The sequence below is a fragment of the Nilaparvata lugens genome, chromosome 4 (assembly GCF_014356525.2).
Source record: "Nilaparvata lugens isolate BPH chromosome 4, ASM1435652v1, whole genome shotgun sequence".
In the NCBI taxonomy this organism is placed as follows: Eukaryota; Metazoa; Arthropoda; class Insecta; order Hemiptera; family Delphacidae; genus Nilaparvata; species Nilaparvata lugens.
Genome location: NC_052507.1, coordinates 17,844,365 through 17,868,475, shown reverse-complemented (window position 1 = coordinate 17,868,475; position 24,111 = coordinate 17,844,365). Strand labels below are relative to the sequence as shown.

General features: G+C 35.2%; 3 protein-coding genes across 4 annotated transcripts in view; all 3 read right to left on the bottom strand.

Annotated features, from left to right (window-relative positions):
- Positions 1-323: 323 nt before the first annotated feature.
- LOC111051279 (zinc finger C2HC domain-containing protein 1B) lies at positions 324-3,425 on the bottom strand. Its single transcript, XM_022337753.2, has 4 exons — positions 3,108-3,425; positions 2,482-2,559; positions 1,621-1,872; positions 324-586 (listed from the first exon to the last, which is right to left on the bottom strand). The coding sequence occupies exons 1-4, from the start codon at positions 3,108-3,110 to the stop codon at positions 347-349; spliced, it is 573 nt and encodes a 190-aa protein (XP_022193445.2). The 5' UTR covers positions 3,111-3,425; the 3' UTR covers positions 324-346.
- Positions 3,426-6,867: 3,442 nt separating this feature from the next.
- Positions 6,868-13,913, bottom strand: LOC111059993 (zinc finger C2HC domain-containing protein 1C). Its single transcript, XM_039426821.1, has 5 exons — positions 13,771-13,913; positions 13,411-13,686; positions 11,357-11,524; positions 8,173-8,457; positions 6,868-7,221 (listed from the first exon to the last, which is right to left on the bottom strand). The coding sequence occupies exons 2-5, from the start codon at positions 13,543-13,545 to the stop codon at positions 6,934-6,936; spliced, it is 876 nt and encodes a 291-aa protein (XP_039282755.1). The 5' UTR covers positions 13,546-13,686; positions 13,771-13,913; the 3' UTR covers positions 6,868-6,933.
- The window catches only part of LOC120348843 (zinc finger homeobox protein 3-like), a 44,910-nt gene continuing 34,639 nt past the window's right edge, over positions 13,841-24,111 (bottom strand). For both annotated transcript variants that reach the window (XM_039426823.1, XM_039426822.1), the window contains exons 3-4: positions 15,782-16,034; positions 13,841-14,014 (exon numbers count right to left, since the gene is read on the bottom strand). In XM_039426823.1, the coding sequence (XP_039282757.1) occupies positions 13,926-14,014; positions 15,782-16,034 (342 nt within the window). In that variant the 3' untranslated portion in view covers positions 13,841-13,925. The remainder of the gene's footprint in view (positions 14,015-15,781; positions 16,035-24,111) is intronic.

Genomic DNA, 24,111 nt, shown 5'->3' with positions numbered 1-24,111 from the left:
CATACAATATTCCAAAATAGTTACGGACTTTCCTTTTAGGACTCTTGCTTGATTATTAAAACATAATAGAATTGATCAAGTACCCTTTATTTTATTTCATAACACAACTAGTTTGAATTCATCTATTTTATTTACACTTGAGAATGACTCTTGAAGAGTTGTGTTATGATACAAGGGTAGGCTACTTGATCATTTTGAACATTCCAAAATACTTCAATATTTTTCACGTAAGCTGTGAGTGTGGTTTAGTAATGTTTGCGAATTCTTTTAGAATTGTACAGTGGATTGTCTATCAAATTACATGTAGAAATACAAGACCAACATGTTATCATTCTGTTTTATTTAGTCATTTCTTAGGAGTGTTTGGTTTGGGTTTGTTGTGAATCATGGTGGCGCAGGCGGGAATATGGCGGGCGGCTGCGGTCTCGTTGAAGCGGCGTCCACAGTGCGGGCATTGCACGTAGTCCGACGTGTCCAGGGGCGGCGGAGCGGGTGGGGTGGCACCCTTCTGCTTCCCTCCGCGCGCGTACTTCAAACTGCTGATTAGGTCCTGATGCTGTTTTCGCCAATTACCGCTTTCCAATTTCTGCTCAAATAAATCAAAATAAAGTAGTTTATTAGGGCTACTTGATTTGTTCAATTATTATAGAAACTACTAGTACCGTACCCTTTTTATACTGTTTTACATAAACACGACTAGTTTCGAGCACTTCAGGTGTGTCAAAAAGGTGTTTGATTTTCAAAACTTAGAAATAGCATGTGATGAATGTTCGAAACTAGTTATGTTTATGTAAAACAGTATGAAGAGATTACTAGTAATTTTATAATTATTACAACAAAATAAGATCAAACGCAAAATCATAAGGCTACAGTACATTACAATGATAAACTAAATTATTAAAATACTGTAAGTTAATTATGTGTAACGGAATATGTGGTACCTAATGTTAATGGAAACATACCCTTTGATTAATTTATGTAGGGATTTAGATTCTCCATACTATCATATAAACGTAGAAGCAAAACTAACATGTACAGGTAACTCAGTTCATACAACTTCTTATAGACTACCACAGAGAAAAAATAGCATAAGAAGATATCCATGGTATAGGGCGTTTATGTTTCAAATTTCATTGTTAATAATCCAAGCCGATAGCCGTAGTAGTTATTTTTGGTGAAGCTATGTGGTATGTGACGCTGGTATTCTTTCATAATGTGCCGTTCATACACTCTCTCCAACAACACATTAATAATGGTCGAAAGTAATCGGCTTGAGTTAAGAAAAAATCTGCTTGAAATTTAGAACATAAACTATACTGTCGAATATCTTCTTATGCTATCTTTTCAGTATGATTCTACATAGAAGAAAAACAAAGATGTAGCTATTTTTATGCAACCTCATAAATACTATTTTGCAAATGAAGTTTGATAATGACCACACTCATTTCAGTATAAGTCTTTTCTGGTTCTGTCTACATGAGCAGTAGACGCGTGTACCTACGGTACGTGAGTAATGGATGGGATGATTAATTTCCTACTATAACTTAAAATTTCAGAGGCCTTCAAAAGATGAACGAATCTATGTTTAAAGAGGGGTTCCGAACCTGTTGTTAATCGTACCTTGGGTGGAGCTGACGGCTTGCCCTTATGCAGAAAATTCTCGGCGCCCGTTCCACTGATGCGTTGTTTGAACGAGTTGAACTGCTTTGTTTTTCGTTTGCTTGTTCTGGCACAAATGCGCTCGTGCACTTGTATGCGGTCCGCAGTGAAAGTCCGTGAGCAATGCTTGCAGGCCTGCAGGTCGGCTTGTTTTGCGCTTGCGCCGGTTGGTTGGCGCGAAGGACCAGAGCCTGCCCCTCCACTTGCCTGACCCTGAATTATCACAAAGATTAAAGATGAAGATTGATTGAATAAATTTATTTTATTATCAAATTGATTTATTAGAATGTTGTTTAAATAGATGTATTTTATTATTACATTGATTTATCAGTTTGATTGAATAATGTAGGTCTATTGTTTGAAAAAAAAGATAACTGTTTATTATTGAATTTTCGGCAAATAATGTGTACTCATATATAGCATAATTTGCATGAAAAGATTGTTTATTGATTTTGCTAGACTATCACACTCCGCCACGCGTCACACGTCATAACTATTTTGCTCTAGTAATATGGAGGCCCTTTACAATCTTGCGAGTGTCAAAATAGGTAGATAGGTGTCTTTATTTTACACTTGACAAGAAAGTAAGTGTTGTGGGCAAATCTGAGAGAATAATAGCTCCGTTCTTTTACTTAACTCAAAAAATAGTGGAACAACGAAGGTATATTATATCAGAGAAGTAGGTAGCTTAGATGTCTCCGCTTCTTTCTGCCTTCTACTTCCTATTTTTGCTGCTCCACTGCCTCCACTCCACGCCGCTCTGATAAATTTGAATACATACAGTTCGCTATGATATAAAGTTTCCAAGAATAATTATCTCACCGAGTATCCATCTCTTGCAGATCGAATTTGCTCGGTTAGTTCCTTATGAGCTTCTCTCCAGTTAGATTTCTTTGAACCCTGAAAAGTAGACCAAATGTTTTTAATAGAGATAATATTATTATCGGAATAAATAAGTAAGTTTATTTTATATAAGGTATGGTAATGCTTGTAAAATCAACTTTCAAAGAGTTTTTATTATAATACTGAAGCTGGGTTTACACCAAAGTTATTGACAAAATGTTAATAACTTAATCCTTATAGATTCTATTAGATAGAACGGAACTTGACCAAAACATATTATGTTCATCATGATTGTGTATGATAAGTTATATTCAATCTAATAGAATCTATAAGGATTAAGCTATTAACATTTTGTTAATAACTTTGGTGTAAACGCAGCTTAATAGTAGTTTAATCAAGAGTCTTATCATAAATTTGAAATTGCACAATCCCAACTTGATTTCTCTGAAAAATCTATATACGGTATCTAATCAATCCATACAGGTAAGGTAGTCCTAAATACAAGGATTTCTACAGAAAAGCTTCTGCCTAGTTTAGTCAAATCCGTACAGCAATAAATTAAAGCACGGCATATTTTTATTTAGAGATTATGATTATTTACCAACCATTTGAATTTCTTTTAATACGTTTTTATTTTGAAAGTAAATGCACCAGTATCCTAAGACATGTGAAATGTATGTATGAAATACATTATAACCACTTGAATTTTGCCTGTTACATTTTTGTAATTATAATTACTGTGACATTATTTAAAAAGCACTATGCGTGCTCAAAAGCACAAAATTATTATTTTCCAAGACCCTCATTTGCCTGTTTTTGTTTTTGTTTTTTAATTTTCATGATATGAATGTGTGTATAAATTCCATATGTTCAAGCAGTTCTGGGCCTTATGATATTTTAACTTGAGTAATTTAACTGTTGAAGTACTAGTTCTGTAAAACGGTATAGAGAAGTAAAGAGTGTAGTACCGGTAGTAAAAGTTTTCTTTTATACGGGTGATTCAAAAAGGACTTTACAACTTTGAATTTATATAAATCTTATCAAGCAAGGAACAGAGCTGGTTTTGGTTTTGTTTTAAAGGAAAATGTTTCTAGTTTTGACTCGCATAGTCCGCTAATACCAGGTCGCGCAGCACAAGCGCTAACAGCAGTTACGTCAAAGATGCTGGCTGCCTTCACTGGACCTGAGCGTGCTAGCTGTTTGTTTTGGTTTGAAAAACGGCATAGTATACCTTGATATGCTGCAAAAATTTTTGATACCACAGATCGATGAGGATGACCGAGAACGAAATGTTTTCTTCATGCAAGATAGCGCACCACCACACTATCTGACTGACGTCCGGGATTTTCTTAATGACCGCTTTCCAAATCAGTGGATTGGCCTTAATGTGCCCCCTCGTTCCCCAGACTAACACCGCTGGATTATTCCTTGTGGGGTTTCATAAAAGATATGGTGTATGCACCTCCTTTGCCAGCCACTCTACCTGAACTTAGAGCAAGGATTTGCGCTGCTGTTGAGCAAGTTACACCTAAAATGCTACTGCGAGTCTGGGAACAAATCGGCTATCGATGGGATGTCTACAGGATAACCAACGGAAGTCACATAGAAAACCTTCAGTTTAAGGTAAAAAAACTTGGAGTGTATTCCTTGAAAACAACACCAAAACCAGCTCTGTACTTTGTTTAATAAGATTTATATGAATTTTCAAAGTTGTAAAGTCCTTTTTGAATACCCGGTATAAAGGTACAGTTTTCTGTATTAATGTAGGAAGCTCATCTAGAGATGGACCATAGCTGACATGTAAAACAATGAAAATCAGAATCTAACTCCTTACAGTCACCTTCAATGTCTAGTCCACATGTTGGCCCGTAAGATGGCCCTGCATGGTAATGCCTTGTCCACATCTAGGCCAGCGCTGGCAAACCACCCATACTCACACTGGCGCTGGTCGAAATTAATTGGCCTTCATTGGGCCAACCTACGGATGCGGCATAAGACCAACAGTATTACATTAGCAAAGTTAGTAGGTCTACTATCGTTGTTACATTAGTAGGCTACTTCATCGGGCAACAATTGAGACTTTATATAGTGGTAAACGTGTTTACAGCAAGCTGGAATCCGTAAGGCACAAATGTTGCTCAACTACAGTCAGTTGACTGTAACCATACCTTGAAAAGAACATTTTTGTTGATAACACATTCTCAAACTTTACTTTTCACTGATACCATTTTCATTTTTCTTATTACCATACTTCCCTCAACATAAATTCGAAATTGATTTCGAATGATGTTTATTTTCTCTAATTCATTTGCACGGAAAATAAATGCAATGAATTCTGTTAGGTACTTTCAAGGACCATAGAAAAATAATTATTAACAGAAAATTCTCTGTGAAATAATAAACTACTTATTACCACCATCGTCTCTAAATAAATACCAGAGACAAATGATCACTACAAGATCTATAACTGAACGGTATCTTCACTCTATGAAAATGCTTTGTATTTTATGGGTTTCTCAGAAATTATTGATTATTTCTGTACCACAAATTAGAAAAATTGTCCTCAAACCAAGAGTGATTTGGTGAACAATGAACTTGTCATCCTCAACATTATTAAACTTACACATCTAACCCCACTATATTAGAAATAAATAAAAAAAGTAATAATAATTCGTGTATTGAAAAAAATACTATTTTACTGAAAATACTATTTATTTTTATTCTAGTAGTAACAATAAATTTACAGTAATATTACAACTACAGCACTACTTCAAGGAAACAAAAATATATAAATAGTTTGGAAATGTTAAAAATAGTAAAGCTCTGGCTCATAATGAAAACTGTCTGTAACTTATAATATAGCTATTAGACTCCATGGAACTTTATTTCAAGTACCTACACAATTAAATAAAATTAATAACACGGACGTCAATCGAGTTTTATATCTATGTTAGATTTCAGTAATAAAATTATATTACAGAGCATAACGTTTTCTTATAGATTATCACGTTCCAAATATCACAAGCAAACAATACCATATTATTCTAAAAACATCAAATTATGAAAAGTATATTTTAGTTGGTAAAGTAGAACAAGGTTTTCAAAATCTTTAACAATATTTATTTTGTAAAACTGGAAAGTTCACTCACATTAATACATTTTTATTTGAATTTTTGATTCAAATATCATGCTTCTCCTTTTTTAGTCTTATCTTATATTATTTATCCAACCAAGAGACAAGAGATGAAGTACACGGCATTGAAATGTTTTTACAATCACTTAAACTGAAAATATAACATGCAAATAACTAAAATTCTAGTTGAATTTTATTGATTCAAATAATATCATGCTTTTCTTTTTCCCAGTCTTCTCTTTTTGATCCCACCAAGGAAAAATGTACTACCATACTAAAATGAAGTAATAAATTATCACTAACGGTATGGGTAAAAAACTGAGGATCGCTTTTATTGCAATAATTTATTTTCTCATCTCTTCAGGTTTGCAGTGATATTATTAACCCAATAATGAATAGCCTAATAATAAAAAGCTGGTTGTACCTGGAAGTATTAGCTTCCCAGGTGTGCTATTCAAATCATACAAAAAATAATTTAATTAAATTTACTCAGGAAGCACCAGTTAACCATTAGAATTATTCTAATTTGAAAAGCAAGTTGAAAAGTTTGTTGATTTTAACAGCCATGATTAACGAATAAAGAACAGTTATTGTTCCAAACACAATTTGAAACCCTTATTTGTTTTGTTACTCTATTTTATGAATAAGAATTCAAGAGTACCAGAAACAATGGATTCACACAATTTAAAATGTGTGATTGTTTTAACTTTTTATTTAAACAACACAATAATATGCACAGGACTACTCACAACATTTTCAGATGATTGTTGGTTTTGTTAGATCTATTTTATAAAATGGACATCACAATAATAATGCCAGAACTTAAATTTGCGAATAAAGCAGCACCGTTTGTTACAACTCTGAAAGTTTTTTTCGAAGTACCATACATTAAAATTACAGCTCACATCAAATATTGAAAAGAGTTGGAACTGTCACAACCTCTTGGTGAACAATTATAAAATAGTTTATAATTATAACATTGTAATAATGACCTGTTACCATTAGCATGGAATTGCCAGTGTTTGCCAGAGGTGGTTAGACATTCACTGTGATCATACTCACACTAAAGGCACCAGCAAGTGCAGCTTCATGCATGTGTTTCAATGGAACTTTTCAAATTTTGTTTTTCGGCTCATGCATGACTCGACTTGCATTTGCACATATACGCTTTCAATGTAATCACACTCCAACAGTAATATGATAAGAAAAGTAACTATAATTTGGAATCTTTCCATAATATGAATTTGATTTGAACAGTTTATGAAGTGGTTGCGACAATTCCGAGTCATTTTAGTCGTTTAGTATCGCTTGCGTGCAGCCTGCATCCTGTTGCCAGCACCGGCGACCGGTTTGGGTTTGTTGTGCTGCATGTTGGCACACTTGGGGATGTGGCGGGCGGCGGCGCCCTCGTTGAACTTGCGCTTGCAGTGCGGACATTGAACGTAGTCTGATGTGTCCGAGGGCGGCGGAGGCGGCAGGTCCGAGATCTTGCCACCGGCCGCCAAGTGCGCCTGCGCCACTTTCGCCGCCCTGATGTTGTTGATGAACTCCTCGTGTTTCTTGCGCCAGTTGCTCTTCTTGGCAGTCTGCAACAAATTCATATTCATTCAGAAATGTGTTTTCAGAGTTACATAAATAATTTAGTATTAAATATGAAGCTTTCTAAGACACTTATTAAATCTTAAGTGGTCATTAAACCTATACATTCAACATGGATTTATGATCCATTTTAAATTTTATTTAATTTAGTTTATACTATTATATTTATTTCACATCAACCCTAAACAGAAGTGTGAAGCGTTCTCAACTTAAATTTTTAGACTGATGTTGATTTTAAATTCTAGTTTACTTTCAATTTTAATTTAATTATTCATGCTGGTACCGTATTTTGGTAAATAAGTTGAAATTTGAATTTGAATTGGAATATTCAAACTCAATTATAAAAATGCATTACCATATTAAATTATAAAAATACATTTTCTCGACGAATCAAATACATTTGAGACAGAATTATCATTACTATCAAGAATCAACTATACGGTATGAATATTATACCAGATGTACCGAGGTGACTTGAACCATATCTACCGTACCTATCTACTAATGGAAGGCGGAGGTAACGAATGAGTGGCAAAGTTGTGTTCCTATAATTTCCACTGACTATTACGCAGGGAGGTTGCGAGGGTCCCCTTCCTTGCTTCCCCTTTCTTGTCAATAGAACTACTTGCCTACCTACTTTACCTTATTCCCGAACAAGTTACTACAGGTAATTTCATGAATATAATAAATAAGGCTCTCAACGCAGAAATTCTGATTAAAATTTGGTATCAATATGCTGATAATATAATTTTTCATAATAAGTAGTCAAGTAGCTTAAATGCTTGATAAAAAAACACCTACTAGATGAAAATACCTGAAAAAATACTTAGGGGGGAGGGGGATGTCGCTGACCTAACGTCTACCCTATGTCCCTGGCTATGCCCCTGAACATAAATCTCACTATAGAAGCCAGACGCACAATAAAAAGTTCTACTCACAACTTGAGGTGGTGTGGCAGTCTTTCCCTTCTTCAAGTAGCTCTCAGCGCCGGTTCCCTTCAGTCTCTGCTTGGTGGGGTCGAACGGCTTCCGCTTTTTCTTGGATGTCTTGAGGCAGATATTGCGATGCGCGTCGATGCGGTCGGGCGCAAAGTTGCGTCCGCAGTTGTCGCACGCAACCAGGCCGGGTGGCACTGGTCCCGGCGCGGGTCGACTGGGTGTGGCTCTGGGCGCCGATTTCGACGGCGTTGTTGACTTTGGCTCCACTCGCGACTTGGCTGGCTCCTGAAATCAAATGTATTGCCTTATAAATATATTTTCAAATAAAAACTACAAATTTAATATTTAATTATCGTGGGAGGAATTTCTACGAATCGTGGGGGGAAACTATGTCAGAAAACAGTGCTAAAAAAGCCTTTACAATTATCTTTGATACTATCATAAAACATTTTACATTATCAAAAAAAGTTTGTCATAGGGTTAGCAGTAGACAAAACCTGACTTAAACCCTGGATCACATCAGATGAATTCAATAAATATTTCACTACAATCGGTAAAGAGATTCAAATAGGAATCTAAAGAACTTAAATCAAGACAAAACATACAGGTATAGAGTAATTCCAGGAAATTGTAATTCATTCTTTTTTACACCAGTCTCAGAAGAAAAAGTTATTAATACTATTTTTAGTCTGAAAAGAAGGGTAACTCCTGGCCCTGATGGAGTATATGCAAATTGCCTCATTGAAAATGCCTATAATATTTCTAAACCTCTTGAGCATATAATTAATCTATGTTTTCAACAGGGCTACTTCCCTGACGAAATAAAACGGGCTATAGTCATTCCATTACATAAAGGAAAGGAGAAATCCAGTTTGAATAATTATCGTCCCATTTCCCTCTTATCTAGTATTAGTAAAATTATAGAAAAATGTGTAAAGTCGAGATTAGTATCCTACTTAAATAAATATAAAATCTTAGATAGTTCGCAATTGAGTTTTCAAAGTGGTCTTAATACTTTTGATGCAATATTTAGAGTGAGTAGAGAAGTTATAAATCATTTAGATAGAGGAAAAATTGCTTGGGAATCTTTCTGGACTTCCAAAAGGCTTTCGACACAGTGGACCATGAACTCTTGCTAAATAAAATGGAAATTATCGGTTTTAGAATGAGGCATAGTTTTGAAATATTTTAGGTCGTACTTAAACTTAAGGTCACAAGCCGTAAAAATTGATGATACAATTAGCAACGATAGGAGAGTTGAAGCTGGGATTCCACAGGGAATAGTGCTTGGCCCAATTCTATTCCTAATTTATATTAATGATTTATCAAATATTGATCTAGACTGTGGCTCTCTCTACTCATTAGCGGATGACACTGTAGCTCTGTTTCATAAAAATTCATGGATAGAAACATTTGAGAAAGCAAATAGTGGTATAGCAAAGATAAAAAATTGGTGTGACCACAATAAATTATGTATAAATAAAGATAAAACTGTGGTTCTACCCTTTTACCTCGCAATGGCTGGTAAGCCCTCTGAGGAGTACCAACTTAAAATTATTATTCATAAACTTGACTGTAACCAGTCTTATTGCCAGTGTGTTCCTCTCTTTGTTCATGATTCTGTAAAATTCAAAGTTCTAAGCCCTGAGGATTTATATAAATTGAACTTATTAAAATATGTATTTAAACGACCATTAGATTTTCCAGTGACTCCTGAACATGGATATGCAACTCGTGGTCAAGCCAGAGAGAAACTGTATGAGCCGAGATGTGTAACTGCATCTGCGGCTGGTCATGCAGCCTTTCAGGGTCCTCGTTTATTTAATGTTTTACCTTTCGATATTTCTAGAGAGTCCTCCTTATCGATTTTCTGTAGAAGGTTAAGACTGTAATTATCGGCTTCATAAATTGTTTCGTTTCGTTTTGTTTCATTGAAATATGTTTCACTTTATTCTGTAAACTAGGCTATATAAACTAAGCATTGTAATCAATTTGTTTCTTTTTGTGGAAGATGTATATTTTTGTTTAGATTGCTTAATGACATAAGATTTAAGTAAGTAGCTCTTATGTAACTATTTACACGGTATTTACTAGGTATTTTACAGTAGCTCTTATGTAGCTATTTATGTAAGTAGCTCTATATAGTACTTGAAGCAGCTGAATCGTTTTTCATTAGGCCTAGCCTAATGAGGAGTGGACTTGATATTTTTCATGTTATTATGCTTTGTAAAATTGTACAATGAAGTGAATAAAGGTTATTATTATTATTATTATCATTATAATTTATACTTATTTGACGACACTAGCAAAACCATAGTTTGAAAATTGCACATTTTTCCCATCTACAGACTCAGCTATTAAAAAAAGTTAGTTGTCCTCTCTTGATCATATTGTATTTATTATTTGTAACTCTTGATAAATTGATAAAATAGGCTACTGTGCATAAATTATCAATTCAATATTGTAATATCCATTTGAACGAAAATTCAGATACGATTGAATTTACATTCAAAAATGTAATATCTATTGAATAATTGCAATTCCATGAATTTCTGGAAAACTAAAACTATTTGTAAACGATAAGATTGTAGCGAAAATCAATATTTTTGAAAGTTTTGTCAAATCAATTTAAAGACATATGTAATCTTGTTCAATATAGGCTACAGAGTAGGCCTACGTCATATTTTCAAAACTTGCTCATTTAAAAATAGGTTTTAGTTGTAAGGCAACAAATAAGTAAAACTTTGTTATTTTTTCTATGAAAAATCAAGCTTTTTTAATAGGATTAGAAGTTGGCTTGGAGTGGTCCGTGGTCTAGTGGATGAAGTGCTTGCATAGCAGTCAAGAGATTCCTGGTTCAAACCCGCTCATCACCAAAAGTTTTTGTCCAGGTCAAAAACGGGGGTGTGTTTTATTGGTTGGGCACGTTAAATTGTCGGTCCCAGCTGAATTATGTCAGTCAGCATTATGCTAGCAGAATTATTATGTCAGTCGTAAGGTCCATTGATGCGGCTTAAATTATCTATTCAGGTGAGGTGAGACCTTCCCGCAGGGGACTCCCCACCAACAACAGACATATGAATATTTTTTTAATAGCAGAGGGTGCAAGGAAAGGCTTGTAGGTAGAAATTCATGTGTGTACTGTCTAATTATCGTATATCAAGGTATTCTGAGATAATCTGACCTGAGCTACATGATTAGAGGCTGAGTTTGGCCGAGATCCGATGCTATTGGAAGGAACTGGAGTAGGTCGTCTCAATCCCACACGTGGCTGCGGCTGCTGCTGCTGCTTTGATTCGGCTGCTGCTGCTAATCTAGACTGTACCACATTTGAAGATGGCGTCACTTTCACCTAAAAAATAAATTGTAGAAATTTTTAGAAATGGAATTAGCACTAGAACTAGAATTTGATTTATTTAATATGAAATCAGTTCCTATAGAGTAATAATATTATCTATATGACTTAAATGGTTCGGTTCTAGCATACAATAGCCAATCTAGATTCTAGGTTCTAGGTGTAAGAGTTCTTCACATCTTCAAATTGCACCTGATTATTCCAGTACCTTATTGGTTTTGGTCGTGACGTAGCGTAACGAATGTTAGCGACAGCCGAGACTAAGTGGTTCATCTCCAAAGGGGTTAAATCTCCAAAAACAAGAAAACTGTCTAGCTCAAATCGCAAGTCAAACCCGGGACTTTGTATTATCAAACAATGGACAAATCTACTCGATTAATACAAAAGCTTTGGGAAAAGATGAAGAACTTATCTATAGGCTTACTTATGGTATCTTTTCTCTATGCTTTCGGCTACCGTATTATTGAATAGATTGACTACAAAAGTAATGAATATTCTATTGTTTTATTGTTATTTGTCTAAGGATGAATCAACTTGCTATTACAAGATGCTACTTATTAGATAAAGAAAGCTACGATTTTATTGTTCAAGTTATTTGTATTTTTACTGACATAACTGTAGGGTATCTTGAATCATTATTCTTGACTACGCTTATTAAGAGGGAGAGGAAATAGTTATTTGGTTTGTCTTTTTTCTAGTTTAATTAGTAGATATGCTAGCTTTAGACAGGCAAGATTCAGAATCTTTATTAAAAAATTGTATTAGAATAAAATTACATAAAGATTTAAAATTATTTCAAAGCTAGTTAAAAATAATGTTGATGAGTGAATGACATGTGAGAAATTTAGTTAATAGCCCAAAATATCATTATTTTATCAAAAACTTGGATTATAACATGAATAATAAGAGTTTAACTCCCAAATATATTTATTCTGACCTTATAATTTGATCTGTTCATCTTCAAACTAAATAAAACAAAATTAAAAGCTGAACATTGATTATGAATTTTATATTAGAAATATCTATTCAAAACATTTGAAACGATGGTTTCCATAGAAACTGTTTTTATTTTGAAACAAATTCCATTTGAGGTTAGTAATCGATTAATGACTTTAATGCTTCCACTATAATACTGACAGTTTAAAGTGTAGGTACCTCACTAAATAAAGACTAGTATACTTGATATTGTCAAAATCACTGATTTTTAGGAGTTTCAATATGATTAACCATGTACTACGAAATCCTTCCATCCTTGAGAGAGTGGTTGAAAATAACTATATTATCATAGAAAAATTATAGCATGAGAGAAAGGATAAAGCATGGAGATGGCGATAGCATTTACCTATATGATATCTTTTCTCTAAGATATTATCGAAACCACTGATCTATTAAAACAATTTGAGATACTAATTAGTGTGGTTATATCATTTCTCACTCTACAAGTTTACTGGAGAATAATAATGGTGTAACAACCGAAACTAGTATCTCAAATTGTTTTAAAAATTAGTGGTTTCGATAATATTATAGAGAAAAGATAGCATAATATTATCTCTATCTCTATGCTATCTTTTCTGTATGATAATATCAATATCAAGTCATTTTCACTCACTCAAGGATGTAAGGTTTTCCTAGTACATGGTTAACCATAATAGTTGGAAATGATAAAAAACCTGCCCCATTTTAACACACCCCACCATGAAGACTGTTATTTTGTATTTGATATTATTTTTACTTTGTTTATAATTTGATTTTCGTACTTGTTCTTATTTTGTGTGTGTTTTAATAAATTTGAATCATCACCTTCTCAACAGCAGAATATGTGACCATAGAGAAAAGATAAGGATACAGTAAGCTGTTATGTTTACTCGCATGATGTGACTTACCTCAGGCTTCTTAGTGGTGGAGAGTTTAGCCATGGACTTGGTGACTTGGCGGACGGCGGGGTCAGTAGTTCTGGTTCTGGCCGCTAGGGGCGTGGCCTTCTTCATCTGTTCGGGCTCCTTGGCGGGCGCCATCATCGCTTTCTGCTCTGTCAGCAACGCGCCTCCGATGTTCGGCAACTTTTTGAAGATTCGCGTCGAGTCCAAATCATAAGACGCGCGCGGTAACAAGTCTGGCTCAGGCTCGTTATTATAGGTTTGCTTGTAACCGTTGTGATCCTCGAACACTTGCTGTTTCGTCTGCTTGAAACCGTTGTGATCCTCGTAGACCTGCTGTTTCGTCTGCCTGTAACCGTTGTGATCCTCGAACACTTGCTGTTTCGTCTGCCTGTAACCGTTGTGATCCTCGTAGACTTGTTGCTTATTCTGTTTGTAGCCAATATGCTCGTCGTTGTAGACCTGCTTGTAGCCGTTGCTTGCCTTGTGATGCAGCTGGTTGTAGTCTAGGAAGTCGTGGTCTAGGCGCTGCTGTGACGTGTACAGAATGTGGTTGTTCTGCGGCTGGTAGAACAAGTCGTCATCACCTTCGTAGCCGGCTGATGGGTATCTGCCAATACAAACAGTTCGAAATTGTAATATTTCCATAAAATGACAACGTACAAACAAAAAATAACTATTATAAAACAAAATAGTTCCGTACAATAATTTAGAACAATTATTGTATTGTACAATTTGAGCTAGATAAGATTGATTGATGACAGAGAGGCTTGAAGGTATGTTGTGGAGGAAGCCAAATTCCTGGGCTGTAGAGCTAAGGAAAAAATTGAACTATATAGATAATTGAATGAAAAAAGCCTTGACCAATAGCAGTATAAATTCTGCTGCTACACTCTCCTACTACCTAGTATAAATTCTGCTGCTCTTGATGTATTTAGTTTTAGTTTATCAGAGATTGACAATGGTGTACCCTAATAACCGAAACCGGTCTTTCTAAGTATCAATAAATCTGTGGTTTTTGACAATTTCTTAGTATTTTTCATTCAATATAATGAATAATTACCACAATATCAACTTCTCAACTACACAAAAAGTAAAAAAAACTATATAGATGAATATAATTCACAAACTAACGAACCATTCTCCAATGTTAGAGTTATGAGAGTTATTAGGTACTGATAATCTATTGTTGAGTTAATTCATTTTTACTACTTTTTTATGCATATTCTATCAACAGAATGTACAGATGATCGGGATAGGCTATACTGCACTTGTAGACTAGTTATAGCCTGTGTAGAAGGAATCCTTATTGCAATTGAGTTAGTAAGCAAGTACCTATTGTTGAGCATTGAAAAAAAGAATAACAGACGGATTTTGGAACAAAACATAGATGAATTATTATTAAAGATAATTATTGCAATTCCTATGAATTGTAATCCACTCGCGATTCAACTCATGGAATAAAAATGAAAGTATATTGGAACTACCCTCTAATTTAGTAATTGTAGCGGAATCTTGTGATGATAATAAGGTAGGGCTTAGAGTTAATAGTAAGGCGTTTAGAGATGATAATATAGGGCTCGAACTCCGACTTTGTTCACAATTATTATTGGTAGTTTCTATTGTCAGTTATCAAATCAGCAGTGATGTTGTTTTGCATATTTGTTGTTGTTTTACAGTTGCTCCCTATAATTTGATTAGTAGCCTACAAATTGAGTTGATTCGAAACTTGCCAACTTCATCAATGGAAGCATGGATATCTCTTACTCACGTTTGCCTCACTTCCAAAGGCTGCCAGAGCTTTTCCACTCATTCTTTCTTTCATGATCTAACTTGAACTAAGTTGAAAAAAGTTGAGAAGAAAGAATTGATCGAAAAGGCTTATTATCCAATGAATGAGTACCGTTTTATTACTGTTCTCAATTATTGCTTTTTTATATTTTGTTTGTATAGGCTATAAATATTGACACTACTGTATCTGTACCTACATGATTGTTTTCAACCGTACCTTGAACCTTGAGTGTTCCATATATGAATGCTGCTATTCCTGCTGTATTTACTCAGTATTGTGGTCTGTATGTTGTGTTATATGTTGCGCTATGAATGATGTTCGAGACATTATGAATGAAGAAAATATGTAGTATTCATTTCTCTATGATGATGTACACTGTACATCGTGGAATGTCTTCCTGGTTCAACCAGGAAGATGGCGAACCTGCCGAAAGATCTCGTTGTCACAGTCAGTGATTACTTTAATTCATTTATTGTAAAAAAATTCTGACTGCTAGTCGTTCTCTTTAATAGCAAAAAGTGATTTAATAATAAGCAGTTCGTGATGGAAAATAACTTTGAAGAAAAATAAAGAATGTCATCTAACCTCTGCGGAATTCCCTTGTAAAGGCTGGCCGGCTTCTTGGTGCGCTGTTGGTGTGACCTGTCCAGACTGGTGGCCCTTCGACCCTCCGCTCCTGGAACAGCTGACGAACCTTGCCGCCTCCACCGCCCCCGCTGCCTCCACTTCCGCCGCCTCCGCCTACTCCGATCCGCGCGTAGGCCTGCTGTGCTTGCTCCGAGTAGAGCTGCAGCAGTTTCTGTTCTTTCTCCTGTTGTTGACGCTGCTGGAAACGAGCCTGAAACACAAACATAGAGACAGCTGTTGACAATTTCAATCTATTGTAAGTTTGTAAATAGTATAAGTAACTGTGATTACTATACGAAATATTTTTGTAAATAATATAATGATCTGTATTTTTGAGTAGCTTCGAAAAGTGATTGGTTGGTTAATAAAGTTGGAATTTCAAGGGTTTTTAGGGGTGGTACCGCCCCCTAGCGTTTCAGAAGATTTAAGGTTTGAATTGGGAAAAGGGATTGGTTGGTTTATAAAGTTGGGGTTTCATGGGTTTTTAGGGGTGGTGCCGCCCTCTAACGGTTCAGAAGATTTCAGATTTGAATTTGTCGTCTCAACTGCCCCAAGATACATGTAATAATAGCCTTATCCTCGAGGAAAGTTCATTCCAGTCTCTTTTGAATCTCCTCAGGAAAATTCTTTCGAATCTCTTTCCTGAAAAACAACCATTTTAATGGTCTATAATTTTTAAACGAGTGAAGTATTCAAATTAAGTGATGACTTATGAACTGAAATACAGAAGCTTTTTGGCGGGATCCCATATATCTAACGACTGTTCCGGTATCTGCCGATCAAAGTTTGATAGCACCTTATATCGGAATGAAGAGTTTCTTAAATTAGAAGTTTTGCGAAACCTATAGATTTAAGAGAGTTCCGAACAACCAGGAAGCGATTTTTAAACTCATAAATTACTAGTAGTTCTGTGAACAGTAGACCTCACGCAGTATTCTCATCCACAAGTACCTGATTGAAACTATAGACCTTATGGAGATACAGCAATAGACTGGCTTCTCCACACATCTATGAAATCACTTGTCAGCTGATTTATGATGAATAATTCTATAGTCTGATTTTTACTCTAATATTGGCGTATGAAGGAGGCTCCTTTTTCTTTTATATTATCCTTGAAATGCAAAATTTCCAAAAACGTTGTATATACGTCGACGCGCAATTAAAAAAGGAACAGAACTGTCAAATTTCATGAAAATCTATTACCACGTTTCGCCTTAAATGCGCAACATATATAAACATTTAAACATTAAGAGAAATGCCAAACCGTCGACTTGAATCTTGGACCTCACTTCGCTCGGTCAATAATCAATTTAGTGGATCGGTTCCTCGAGTGGTCACCCGTTCAACGAGAGCAGCAGGCGCACGAATGTTGACATATCTGAGCGATAAATTCGCACACTTGTATTAGTGGATTTGCCTATATTTATTGCTTGAAATGCTATTGAAGCTAATATAAATATCTCTGAGACAAATGAGTGAATATTATCATAGAGAAAGGATAAGCGTAAGTTTGTTTGTCTCTGATATTATCAAGTATTAACTAAAAGTAAAACAAACAACATCTGTCCTTTACGAAAGAATATTTTTCAAAATTGCTTGAACTCTTGAATTGTACATGAATATTCTGTTCCCATATAACTTAACGGTGTAATTGAGTAATCTTTATCAAAAAAAAACAAATAACCTTTATCAATTGCATTCTAAACTCTGTCCATTAAAATGAAGGCAGTGTGAGATAATATGAACATTCTCACAATTCCGAAGTAAGCATTTTGACAGTTGAGCGAATTTCGGAAAACTTGGTAAAATAATAGAGCTTGGAAAATTCAGTACTATAAAATTTCTACACCCAACTCACATATTCTATATTATGTGAAATCGATTCAAGTCGAGTTATCGTAAGTTACTTAAAATTGATTCATGACGATTCGCGGATTGTCATAAGGAACATAAGAGGGCATTTAACGTTTTACAAAAAAAGTGTTTTATTGCAATGAAATTCACGAGTCTTATTGAATTCAGCACGGTGAAGTAGTTACTTCACCACGGTAAGGTACTTCGTTGATTTCTTTATAAAATGTAATATCTCCTAATTTTTTCGTAATAACTTTTCCCGGTGATATAGTGATTGATTGTATTTGTATATACCGAATAGAAAGCTAGATTCACATGAAGGGCCTTTCGTGAATCATCATAATGTAGTTTACATATTGAATATGTCCTTGGATAAATTCACTTTCGCAGGTACTCTCTAGTACCGCAAGTATAGAGGATAATGTAGCCATGGACATTAGCCAGATGATAATGTAGTCTCTCCATGGACCAATGAAGTTTTTGCTCTACAAATAATAATTAATGAGAATTATGATAATGGTTCCGTTAGTTTTTAGGAGACAACAAAATAAAAAAATACCTGTAATTAGATAGCGAAGAGCGTCAGTCTGCTGTTGAGTGTCTGGGAGTGAAAACTGAAAGAAACGGTCGCTGGCAGGAGGCTCCAGACGGCTGGGTGGTCGGGGGTCCGGGGGGAATTGGAAATGGGGGCCAGTTCACCCACTGGGGACCTCGGAGCCCACACTGCAGCCTAGGTGAACGAGCCAATAAGTGAGTCATCGGCCATGTGGGATGTATGTATACAGTGCTCTGCTCAGCACCGCACAATATTTTAATTTAGACGCAAACTTGCTAAACAACTAACACAGCTTCGTTCTCAACCTATACTTTGTCAATGGAAATTATCATCTTTTTTTAGCCTCCGACTAAGGTGTAGAATCCAATTTATGCTAATACAGGATCCAATGGTCATCTTTCATGTGCTATAATGACTGAATTCGGCAACTTTTTGTTTTGTTTACCAACTCAGCTTGAAGAAAAATAAATCAATGACTTGCTAGTTCTCGAATTTATTGACTATTAAGCTTTCAAATAAGATAGAATGGAGAATCGTCATGCATGAGCTTTGAGAATGGTGATAAACCCTGAATATATACCGTATTGAATATTTCATCTTATAAATCTCATAAGAGAGAAACTCTAACAATGATGTTGTGTAAGATGCGCAATTATATTGAATACTATGAGTTCTATTTCCAATCGAAAATGGAAACACAGTCAAAACATTTTTTAGAGAATTAATTATACCGTACTCCGGCAATATTTTCATGGTAATGTGACTAGTGTGCAACTTATAAGCCAGAACATAGCAAATAAATCTTTTTTTGTATTAAATTCAAAACTAAACGGGAAGCAAACATACCCATTTCTTCTGTACAGACTAGATCGAGACAAATATAGTGAAAAAAATCCTTCAAATAGTATATCATCGGACAGACTGATGTAATCTCAAATTATCCTTCAGAATCATTAGCATGCATTCAGTTTGTTTTACAATTTTCTACGTTGACTCAACTTTGTTCAAATCAATGCTCTCTCGATTGAAAGAAATTGATTCTAATTGCAGGATTCAGCTTCCAGCTTCCAGCCTCCTATTCTTCCGGACATCCTACATGAATCGGATGAGAACGGTAATTGGTTCAGGACAGGATCCGTCTAATGATGTCCGCGATGTCTGGGCCGGTAATTCGGATATTTGGACTTGAAATAGAGATCCAAATGACAATTTCGGCTTCATTTTTCCTCGATTGACCATTGTGTAGCTTTCATTATCGATCAATCTCCAGGCAGTTCAATTCAGGCAGGGATGACCACCTCCCCCCTCCCCCAAGTCGAATGACACACCCCAAATCTAAGAGAATTCAACTACTGCCTCCCCATAAATTGCTACCCTCCCCCCAAGATTTGATTTCAAGCTTGTTAGATACTAAGAGCCAGACCACATTAAGCGTTTAATCAAGCGGTTTTTTTCAGGCGTTTTTGCAGGCGCCACCAACCAAATCAGCCAATTGGAGAGCTTCCTGCCTTGTCGACTATAAAAACGACGTCTGAAACGCCTGAAAAAACGCTTTATATGGTCTGGCCCGAAGAAATCTCAATTCAAACTTAATCATTATTCACTTCTCCCATAGGACCTTGGGAGTTCGACTAGACGTGTTTGATTGACACAAGACGACCACTCCCACGTTTAAATGAATAGAACATTGTTACCCAAGTTGAACATTTTGAAGAGGTAATTAAACTTTATAGTTAATTCATCATTGTTACCAGCGTGGTTAGGGAGTAAGTTAATTTACTTTAGCATTCACCTTTGAAACTTCAACAGATTAAGCATTCAAGGAAGCCTACTTTAATCGTATTAAAAAGTTTAAAAAATTGATGTCATGAGATCAATCCTTAATATCCATCACATCTCTGACAAATCAACGTGAGAAAATACAAAAAACACTACGAAACACTTTCTCTTTTTCGAATTATTATGGATCTGTAGACATTTAAAATTAAGTTATTCGTTCAGCTTTGATAGTTTCTCTTATAAATCCATTACCTGTGGCACGTGCGCACACATACTATCCAACGTTTCTCAATAGTCGACACCTACATGAGTCAATTATTCGGCTGTGAATCATATATCTTTCTTACTTAGCAAGGATGTTTGCCACAGCCCAAGTTTAATTTCTCATTCAGAAACGTCAAATACAATGGAGCTTGGATTTATTGTGCTAACCTGCTTGTTGGAGGCATTAGCCTTCGGTCTCCTTGTTTTGGTGGCTCCAAGGCAGTGAGTGAGTTGGACAGAGTATGTCGCTCTCCAACCATTAATTAGATAATTGAGGTTGCATGATCTTCCGTATCATGTAAATTGGATTTATTTCCGTCGCCAACGTCGTCGACATTGATTGTCCCTTTCTCATACACTTCCAAAATCAAAATGTACGTAGCTAATAGCCTATGTTTCAAATTAATACTCATAGAAATTTTCTTTGAAAAAATCCCAACTTGAATTTTACTAGGACTTATAACCAGAAGTTCTGGAGAATTCTCTCTAATTCTGGAGATATCTGTTGACTAATTCATTAAAATTTACTTAAATTGAATTTTAGCTCATTCTCTTAGAAATTTCACTAGCTACAAAAAAATCAGGAATGATTTTTCTATATTGCAAAAATGGAAAACAGCTGGGAAAGAAAATGAAATTTTGAGAATTTTGGAGCTCCAGGTTTAAGTCAACTTTTTATAACACTCAAGTTGTTCAAATATACTCAAGAATCAATGCACGAGAAGTTCAGTTCGGATATGAGTAACTGAAAAATCTGAGTAACGGAGTCCAACTTCTTGTACCAATTTCTCTCCAATTTATTCATTTAAACTCTCATTATTAACCACACACAGCTAATAAAACATCTTTGCGAGACATATTATTTGATACAGGAATAGTATTCCTAAAATAGTGTTAATTCATAGTCGAATTGGTTCGTATCTCTAGCTTAAATTGGTAAGTGATCATTGCTCTCCCAATTATAGTTGAATTCATTTTAACCAATAGCATGTGATAATCAAGATTTTATTTCAATAAAAATGTCAGACTGGTTCACTTATTGACCTTGAAGATTCTCTCAAGTGATTGATTTGTTTTTCACATGATTGCACCTAAATAAGTAACCATAGAATTCCATTTTCTACCAGAAACACACAATTCAAATCCTCCAACTGGAAGGACATTTTTTATAAGAATATTGTCAATTTCAACCAATTTCAGATTCGATTACTGCATAAATTCGTAATTGCTAATTCGTAACATGCTAGTCCTTGAGATTATTGTTTAACATGATCGCTCAATTAACTCCTTTTCCAATTCCATTGTTTGTAAAAAAACATTAATAGGTCAGTTTAAGTGTGGCCTCAATGCATCAATTGATGTCAGTTCGATTCCCTTCAGAATCCATTTCCAATCATTGTGGTAGCACTTTTCCATTCAGAGCTTATTCAATAATCGAGTTTTGTGAGAGGGCGCATGAACTAATTCAGTGACTGCAGGCGAAGCTTTGACCTCAGCAGCGCCGATAACAGGCCCAAGGTCACTGGAAAACTGAGCCAAATGCCAATTGTATTTGTGAATTACACCACTTATGTACTCAATTACTCAATGAAATTCATACTCATAAATCAAAAGAAAACATTTTCAATCACCAATTCGCAATTGAAATACATAACTGTATAATAAGATGAAAATTGTTCAATTAGAATAATGAATGATTGAATTAATCAAACGAAATCTAGTTCACAAACGTGAGTGCTGAATTTTCACTTCCAAGTATATTTCATTATAATACAAACAAAAATATTAGAAAAGATAGTAAGGTAGGAAATATTGACGTTAACACTTCTTGATTATTTATAAAAGTGCTGCAAAAGATGAGACATTGAGACTTTTCTGCTTAATCTATACTCCCTCTTCCGCTTTCCTCTTCCCCTTTCCGCTTTTCTCTCCCTCTTTCTATAATTAATTCCTCAGGAATCTGAAAATCAAAAAAATATGAAGATGATGTGATAATCGTCAACATGTTTTGGAGAGTTCTATATCACAATAATATAATTACATGGATTGAGTACTCTCTAGATTAGAGAGTAAGTAATTTATTCTCTACATTTATGAGACTAATTTAGAGTAAACCGACGATATCAAGGCCTACCCTCCCCCCACCCACACATCTCACTCATACTCCTCCAAGAGAGTAATTTCATTGAAGACTGCTCCCTCATTGCTCATCCTATAGTTTTTGGGCAGGATGTAGGTTCTTTTAATAAATTCATCACTGTAAATTGATCTGTATAACAATCTCATGGAGAGTGAAATTTATGTCAATAGAAGAAAACGTGTAGGCCAAATTCCAGATCTGAAAAGTATCGAGTTACCACATTATTACATAATCATTCTGGGCTACGATTGAGCTCTTCATTGGTCTTATTTAGCAACTCCACAAAGAGTCAACTACACAACCACAATTGATGTTAATGAGAATTTATATTATTCGAGTTTTGATTTTATAATTAGTCTATTGTTAGTCCTGTTTTTCATTATTTATTCATAAACCTGCATTAGCAACTCATATGTAGTCAATTTTATGGCATTAAATGCAACTCTATGGTTGTAACTTTTAATTCATATTCTACTTTATTATGGTACCGCTTTATCACAATCTAGCACTCATTGCTTACATTGCTTATACGTAACACGTGAGCAAATCCAATCAAATAGTAGTATGTTGTCAACGTGGGAGGAAAGCAATAAAATAATGGACGAAGCGGTTCTCCCATTTTCATCACAACTTTATCTTTGTGTCAGCGTCGAAGTCGCATAGCAAGCCTCATGTTAGATCGTATCTTCAATTAATTGAAAAACATTCAATTCATTACATCCCACTGCATCTCGTCACTTGCAGCGGTCAAATTAATTTATGGTCAACTTTACAACATTCAATTACTACTTGGCCTTCCATTGTAGAGGAAACTGACGATTCAATCAGCTGTAATTTAACTGACTTCAATATAATTATAATATTATTGAATACGTTTATGATCAGTGAAATCATTTGCAGTTCGACTGATTAGATTTCTAGACTATTTAGAATGTTAATGATTGTTAGAATCATCGGTGACCAACTGACCACCCACACTCACGAATAGTTAATACTGAAGAGTCATGTTTATTTACATAGTAAAACTACCACAGTGGTTTTTATTGTTGTGTGTGGTGTCTACAGCTTTTTGATGTTAATGAATACATTATAGATTCAAGGTAAATCGGTTGAAGTGTGTTGTCTCAGATGCATAATTATTATTCTATCGTATGCAGAATTGTATGTTCCTGGACTATACTCCTGGACTACCTGAATCTTATGGATGTATTCTTGAGGGCCAAGCTACACAAAGGCGCTTTCAGACGAGTCGGCAGGGCAGGAAGCTTCCGGATTGGTCGATTCCCCAACGCCAACCCAATCAGCCGATCGGAGATCTTCCTACTCTGACGACTCGTATGAATAAATGCTTTGTGGGCCTTGGCCCTTATACTGTTTAACTATAGTTTATGGACATGTTTTACTCATACTCAGAGTAAAAATATTGAATGATAAAACCCTGGATTAGGCCGAGTTGTAGTCTTCTCTACCACACAATTTTGGGCACGATTTAAAAACATTTATATGAAGAACGTGATAGCCTATTATCAGACACATTGAAACAAAAACTAAAGATCTTGTGATAAGTCTTTGATAGTATAATGAGGTCCACGTTATTATAATGGCAGTATTTGAACAACGTTGGTGGTTCTACTCTTATCTTTCAATCGATAAAGCAGATTGCGCTATCCGTTTTTAGCTCTGCAACGTTGTCAG